This window comes from Uloborus diversus, chromosome 6 (assembly GCF_026930045.1).
Source record: "Uloborus diversus isolate 005 chromosome 6, Udiv.v.3.1, whole genome shotgun sequence".
Lineage (NCBI taxonomy): Eukaryota > Metazoa > Arthropoda > Arachnida > Araneae > Uloboridae > Uloborus > Uloborus diversus.
Genome location: NC_072736.1, coordinates 51,905,840 through 51,914,354, shown reverse-complemented (window position 1 = coordinate 51,914,354; position 8,515 = coordinate 51,905,840). Strand labels below are relative to the sequence as shown.

The 8,515-nt window shown below is 34.3% G+C and overlaps 1 protein-coding gene across 1 annotated transcript in view; it reads right to left on the bottom strand.

Annotated features, from left to right (window-relative positions):
• The window catches only part of LOC129224683 (exosome complex component RRP41-like), a 15,144-nt gene extending 14,101 nt beyond the window's left edge, over nt 1–1,043 (bottom strand). Inside the window, exon 1 of the mRNA XM_054859229.1 lies at nt 830–1,043. Coding sequence (XP_054715204.1) covers nt 830–1,000 — 171 coding nt within the window. The 5' untranslated portion in view covers nt 1,001–1,043. The remainder of the gene's footprint in view (nt 1–829) is intronic.
• Nucleotides 1,044–8,515: the final 7,472 nt, after the last annotated feature.

Here is an 8,515-nt window from a genome sequence, read left to right as displayed (position 1 = left end):
GTGTTTTTTTCCCTTGGGGGGGGGGGGGGGGGGGTGACTTCTAACAACTTGTCCTTTTTTTAAAAATTTAAGCATTTATTGAGTCGGTTTAGTGCCCCCAAAATCTGGCACCCGGGGCATGAGCCCCGTTTGCCCCCCTCAAGTTACGTCCCTGAGTGATGACGGTTTTTTAGTTTGAGGAGTAAAAAGCATTTGAAAAATATATATTTATTGATGATAATGTTATCACTTCCAGGATGGTAAAGTTCAGTGGCTTTTGACGTGCAGAAAAAATTCAAAACTTTTTTTGTAACCTGGGGTACAGATGAAAGGGGTGTCCACTCCCCCTAAATATTGCGGTTACCCCCTCCCTGAAGAAGAGCCCCCCCCCCCCTCCAAAATGAGAAAAATTCCTCTAAAACCATCACTCCTAAAAATTTCAAAGGTGCGGTCTGTACCATGCCACCCCCCCCCCCAAGTGGGGCCCCCTGAAGATGACGTTCTCTAGGCCACATGTATTTCTCGAAAAACACAGCAGAAGGAGACAATAACACCTCTCAAAGCAAATTAATTTTATTCTTTAGGACTTTCTCAGGAAAAATTTAAAAAAACAAAACTGATAAAAGGTGGTTTTATATGATATTTTTCAGGAACCTATTTTTACGAGCACTTGGCTGCAACGAGATATATCCTTTCGCGCTCGTTTAAGCGAGTTCGAGGAGGTACTATTTTTCCAATTAAATTTATTTTTAAGGAATACCAAAAGTTGTCCGATTTGGGAGATGAGGCATTAATTTAAAACTTACATTTTTTTTGTGCATAAAAATATTGTACAATAAATTTTACGTACATCATGAGGTCCATGTACAGAAACAAGAACTTTAGTATTTCCTTGTTCAACAAAAGCGGAACCGTCAGCTCCAGCCGATATTCCTAATTTACATTTTATTTCTCTAAGTTCATGTGGACGTCTGCCATCAATTCTAAATCCTTGGGAAGATAACAACTTATAATCATTCATAACTTCAGCAACATTGATAATTCACTTTGCATTTGTTTACAAACAGTCGACGAACTCAACTGGGTTGCCGGATTTTCAGAAGAGAGCAACAGTTCAAAATTCCATTAAAAGCAGCCAGAGACATGACAATGTCTGAAAAAAAAATTTTTTTTCGTTGACTTTCAATCCAGTTTAAACGTTAATTTATTAAACAATACCCGTTTTCTGAAACAGAAATGCAGAATAAATGGCAGTTTTTTATATTTCGGATAAAATTAAGGCTATCAAAAGTAGACATGAAAACTATGTCGCCAGTTATAGCAGAAAGTAGCTCAATCTGGAAACCTAGATTGAATTTTTAACAGCGAAGTTACCAGTTTAGTTATTTCCATTCAATTAAATTAAAGTTTGAAAGCTTTAAAATATGCGTGGGTCAATAATGAGATATTTTGAAGGCTAGAAGTATTTTAAAGATAAATATTCCAAATAAAGAATGGAAGTTTTATGAACTTGAGATTTTGAAACTTAGAATGGCAATCAGCTTTATTCACGTGGTATTGTTTGTTTTCTTGACGTTCGGTTAGAGACCGAAAGATTCTGAAAGCGTCAGGGTGAAATAGTGCAATATCTTCGCTTTTCTACTTGATTTTCTCATCGTTCATGCTGCCATCTAGTGGATAAATGTATGAGTATCGATCAATAATTATTATAAAAATAAGAATGCAAAGCCCTATTAATGGAGGTTCTCCTTCTTTCTTTTTTTTTAGTATTCATTTATTCTTTATAATTAGCAAAAATAAAAATATTCGAATAATTAAAAAGGCTTATAATTTTGTTTACGGTGGAAAAAAATGAAAAAATACTTTTCAATTAACGTGCATGATTATTTACATTAGATAGTGCAATCTTATAAAAGAAAGAGAAGAAGACTGTATTATTTTTGGTTACTCTTGGTATAAATGGGTGAATAAATAAATTTTGAAATTCAGTAATATTTTAGTATGATAAAAGTCAAATCGCCTGCAATTGTTAGTAATAGTAAAATTATTCAAAGAGACAAGAATAAGGTAGCATTATTGAAGGTTTTTTCATTTGTGTTATTCTGAATAAGTATATTGCGCATTTGCATGAAATAGACTTAATATATGTAATAGCTACGATTCACGAAAAGAGTAATTTAAAATTGGACGACAAACATTGGACGTTCTTGGGAATTGGTATTTTTTACATTTGGAGGAATGTAACCTCAACTGATGAAAGTACTCAATAAACTTCAGTAAAAAGTATTTTAGAAAAACTATTCAAATTTAATGATGAACAGACAAAAGCACTCAAATATTTTATTCTGCAAGACTCTCATATATATATGTGAAACACATTTTCTATGTTAAAATTCTGTATGCAAATAGTTTGTGATAATGGTAAAGGTTAGAAATGACTACTTAACATCAGGGATTGTGATTTTTTATTTTTTTTAATCAATAAACTCGGATTTTTTTATTCAGATTTTTTTTTTAGTCTTGAAACATTTGTAGACATCAATTATCATTATTGATCTTTTAGTGCAAATCCAGAGGCATAGTTCATAGTAAATTTTTATCATAAAATGTTTGTACATTGTGTACACAATCTAGAATTTTTTCCAAGTCCCTTCTCCCCCCTTTTTCACGCAGTTTTCAAACAAAATTTTCTCCTAATTTGCCGCTTCTAAAACTAAATTGAATTTTTAGTTACATTCCAAAATATGCTTTGCATGTCCAAGCACTGATCAGGGGCGGATCCAGAAATTTTTGTAAGGGGGCTCAAGTTTTAATAGGCAGCGTTACTTCCTACTTAAAATGGTATCAGTTAAGCAGGGGTGCCCCCCCCCCCAAATGAGATCGAAACCCTGTCAATCTTTTCCCGCTACATTTTTTAATGCCGCAGCTTGCGCCATAGATTATATTCCCTTAAATTTTCATCAAAACTCATATTTCTTTAGGTAGACAGGCTAGTCACGTTACCCTCTGCTCTGAATACATGAGATTACAGCTATTAATTAGTTGAAAAAATCTCAGACCACGCACACACGGCATGAGGTTTGAGTTGGAAGAGTGCTTTGAAAAAACTTTAAGTTCATTAGAAATGATTCTTCTTTTGAAAATTAGCAAAAAATTGAAAATAGCAATGGCCCAGTAAACGAACCCAGTCAATTCTTTGAATTATTACGCGCTTAGAATAAGAAATACCAAACAGAACCAAGCAAAAAAAAAAAAAAAAAAAAAAAAATTGAAAATTAACTTGAATTCTGAAATTTTGAATTCAAATTGTTTTTCGCAATCACAAGTTGCGACAAGACCCTGCTCATTGGGGGCAATTGTTTCTAGAAACGGCTCCTGTCCCCCCAAACCTGCTCCTCCTCCTCCTGGGCGGCTACGTATATGTATAGTTGTGTGTGTGTTTAGGCGCGCGTGCGTGCATGTGTAGGCTTGTGTGTGTGCGTAGAACTGTGTGTGTGTACGTAATCATGTGTGTATGCACAGGCGTTTGTGTATGTGTGTAAAGGCTTATGTATGAGTGTGTGTGTGTGTGTATGAGCGTGCCTGTGTGCAGGACATGGACGCTACCGACCAGGAGAAACGGATTCCAGGAGGCAGTGCTCGGAGCCGCACCTGCAGAGGACGGTGGGCGGTGGTCCTGCAGAGGCCCCTGGTCCAAGCTGAAAAAGGAACCGGACATCAAAGACGGCCAAATGAGAACAATAAGCAATCGTGATTGCGCAAAAAAAAAAAAAATAAATAAATAAAAAAAATTAAAAATATTCACATTGATTCCAAGTTTCCTTATTTTCGGATCTAAAAATTTGAAGTTCAATAATAATCATAATATAAATCTTGTCACAGGGGGAGGGTCAGCTGACCCTTTGACCCTCCCCTGAATCCGCCCTTGGCACTGATACACACTCTAAATTATTTGTACTTGTAAGCTTTGAAGCAGTGAATCTTATGGCGCTGAAACAGATTCTCATACTTCGAAATTTGCCGCCCCTAAAATCTGCCACCCTAGGTGGCCACCTAGGTTGCCTACCCCAGGAGTCGGGCGTGAGTAAGGGGTAAGTGGGTCACCCCCTTTAATTTAAATTTAAATGAAGCATATCTAAAAAAGCGGTAATGCGGTACATTTTTAGTGTGAATTATTTTTTTGTAAATGCATCCATTTATAAGATAGTTGCTGTCTTTTAAATCTGTATCGTGGAAAATTTTAAAACGAAAAACAAAGCAATTTCATTAGTGAAATTTATTGAAAGTCTATAGCAGCGGTTCCCAACCAATGGGCCGCGGCCCACAAGTGGGCCGCGAACAGCGTGTGACTGGGCCGTGGACGCTGGTCGAGAATCAGAACCAAAATAAATCTTGGGGTCTCAATTTCCATCCTTTGCGAAAATTTCACTTTTTAAATGTATTGTAACGGATTCGGTGCGACTTCCACTTTCTTGAAATGAAGACACAGTTCTTGATAAAAGCACAGGAAATTTATTTACACTATGTACAGGAAAGATCGTCAACAACTGCTAAATTATTCATCAGCAATTAAGCAACTATCACACAACACGGTAAACTCAACGTTTACACACGTATTTACTTCCAAATACGAAAACAACACAGCGAAATGCTTCGCTATAAACAGAGCTAATACACTCTCAGTTCGAAATCCTCAATCGAAACTCACTCTTTCATCACGCAGGACGCCTTTATAAACATCGAAGAAGTTTCTATAACATTCTTTCTGCTTCCAGAAATGCGTAGACCGTTATCAAATTTTATCAATGAAAAGAAAAGGAAATAGGGGGTCGTATACTTTAGCGGAATGAAAAGGGGTTGTATATTCATTACGGGAAACTATTTACAGGATTTGTAACAGTATCGTCACTCAAAAGCCAATAACTAATAGCCAATAAGGAACTTGAAGATTAAGATTTTTCATATTTCTTAGGAACTTTCCCCAACAATAGGAGATGAAATCTAATGAATCAGAAACTCCTTCAAAGAAAATTGCCCAAAGAAACTAGTATTAGCTTCAAACTTCAAGTTAGAAATGCTCTTCCTTTGTTGAACTATGACATGACTAACCAGTGTATTGAGACACTTGAGGGGCTTTTCGACAACATACCTATTTGATTGAGACTTTTGATTGCAGTTTAAAAAAAAAAATCATATAGAAATGCATTGAATGTTACGAGTTATTTGAGACTAAAACTATCCATGTTTAAACCAGATATCAACTCTCTGGTGGAGAAAAAGCAGCGTCTTCGATGGAACTTTAACTTAGATGACTTGTTTTCGAGTTTTCTTACAGCTATGCCAACTAAGTGAATGTTAAAAAGTTATTTTCTTTCTTAAAAAATATTTTGAAAAATTGTTCTTTACAGTATATTTACATCAGTGGTGCAACATTAGGGGAAAAGGACTCTTCAGAACTCCTTCTTTTTAACTCACTTTTAATCCTAATACGGTATATTATTTACACTTCAGAACAGTTATGAGCAGATGCCTCCCCCCCCCCCTCAGAAGGTAAATTATGGCTGCGCAAATAATATATAGTACTTAGTGGGCCTCAATGGTGTTTTCTACGAAATTGGTGGGCCGCACAACTAAAAAGGTTGGGAACCGCTGGTCTATAGGGACATATATTTTACTTTTACATATAAATGTGTGTTTAATGAACGTAATACAGTTGATTAAGATCAATTTGAGTAAATTTGCCAAAATTTTAAGTAAAAAAAAAATTGGAAACACCAAATGACTGCGTCTTTGTAAAAAAGAACCATTATCGTTTCATCCTCAGGGATTATCCCAATATTATCTGCACAATGCCAATAAAAAGTTTCACTATTCCTATTCGTTCTTGAAAATTCAACACTATTTTTTAATTTGATCATCAACTTCCAATATTAGACCTACTTAAATCGAACGTTTCACAAATATAATCACCAGCTTTAGCAGTTTTTAGCTCAACTATCAATTCCTAAACTAAGTCGTCATAGTTGTCTTGTATTTCGCCAATACAAATACTTAATCAGAGTTGCTCTTTATTTTGAAATCCCCATTATTATAGGGGGACCCAATTACCCCATAGTAAGGGGGTAGGTATAATACCCACTTACTTTGTAGATGGGTATAATACCCACTTACCATGTATAGCAAAAATGTACGGGGTAAGGGGGACCCCTGCTCTTAAATACTTATTAATAATATTTTATTCAAAAATTCTTGTTTCTGTATGAACTTTAAGTTATATTTTAGGTAAAAAATTAATTATCATAAAAAATAATAAAAACTAACCTGGAAACACTTTTTTGAAAAATGTTGCTTGAACTCGCAAAAAAAAAATTTTTCAGATTTTTTTTTTTGACTAAGTGCTATGACTTAGAAAAATTTCACGAATCCCAAATATGTGCTAAACCAATTACTGTGATGAAATTTAGCATGATCTGGGCAAAAGAGTTTGAAAGAGTTGAAGAGAGTTTGAAGAGAGTTGTTTATCCCTATTTCAGTTTTAGGGGGGTGACCCACTTACCGCAGTGACCCCACGTCCCCCAGCCAACCCTAATCTACAAATGTTTCAAGATTTAAAAAAATCTGAATGAAAAAATCCGAGGTTTTTTTATTTAAAAAGAAAATTAAAAAATCAGAAACCCTGATTTTAAGTATAGTCATTTCTAATAACCTTTATCATTATTACAATAAAACTATTTTCATATAGAATTTTAACATAGAAAATGTGTTTCACATATATATATGAGCGTCTTGCAGACTAAAATGTTTGAGGGCTTTTTTTTTTTTGAGCAATCACGATTCCTTATTGTTCTTAATTGACTGTTTTGATGTCCTTTCATTTTATTTTCCCACCGCCACCCTCTGCACCATGACCGTCGATGGGCTCCTCACGATGCTGCTCCTATAGCGAAAGCCGTCTCCAGGTTGCATCCATGTCCTGCACACACGCGCATACATACACAACTATACACACACGCACGCACACATACACACACACACAAGCATATGCACACACACTCATAACATACAGACATCTACACATACACACAAAAACATACACACATACATACACACAACTATTCACACATTCATGCATACATACAGACACCTACACGTACACACACACATACACACAACTACCCACACATTCATGCCTGCACACAGACACAAACACATATGCCTACACACACATACCCCCCACACACACATTCATACACACAACTACCCACACACTTATGCCAGCACACAGACACAAATACACATGCCTACACACATACACATACCCTCTACACACAAACGCACATACCCCCCACACAAAAACACACAGATGCCTACATACACACACTCGTGATTGCGAAAAACATAATTTGAATTCAAGATGTCAAAATTCAAATTAATTTATATTTTTTTTTGTTTTTGATGTGAAACTAAAACTCATATTTTAAACTGATATATTCATCATTAAATTTGTTGTGAACGAATTTGAATTTTTTTTTCCAATTAAAAATTTTTGTTGCTCACTTTTAATTAACTGACATTTTTTTCAGCACCTTTTTCACTTTTTAAAGATATGATTATCGATAAACTAGTTTAATAGTTATTTTTCACCTGGCATTAACTAATAATGAATACTAAGAGTAAAAAGTAAATGAATATTAAGAAAATAATTCCATCAATACTTTTTTTTTAAATTCATTTCTAAAATATTTTTTACTGAAGTTTATTGAGTACAGTTGAGGTATCAGTTGAGGTTACATTAATTTTTTTGTTCAGAGGATTAATTTTACATCCTCCAAATGTAACAAATACCAATTCCCAAGAACGTCCAATGTTTGTCGTCCAATTTTAAATTACTTTTTTTATGAATCGTAGCTCTTACATATCCTAAGTCTATTTCATGCAAATGCGCAATGTATTTATTCAGAATAACCCAAATGAAAAAACGTTTAATAATGCTACTTTATTCCTTTCTCTTTGAATAATTTTATTATTACTAACAATTATAGGCAATTTGAATTTTATCATGTTTATATATTACTAAATTTGACAATTTATTTGTTCACCCATTTACACCAAGTGTAACGAAAAACAATACATTCTTCTTCTCTTTTCTTTATAAGATTGCACTAAAGTAAATAATTATGTATGTAAATGAAAAAGTTTTTTTTTTTCATTTTTTTCCATCATAAACGCTAAATATAAACTTTATAATTCTTCAAATATTTATATTTCGGTTAATTATGAAGAATAAATTAATACGGAACAAAAAAGAAGACAACCATAAGGGCTTTGCAACCTTATTTTGTAATTAATATTGATTGATACTCATACATCTGATTGATAGATGGCAGCATGAACGATAAGAAAATCAAGTAGAAAAGCGAAGATATTGCACTATTCCACACTGACGCTTTCAGAATCTTTCGGTCCCTAACCGAACGTGGTTTTCTTGAAATTTGTTTCAAGTTGTTCTCAAAACTTTCTTTTAAACGTCTTCTTT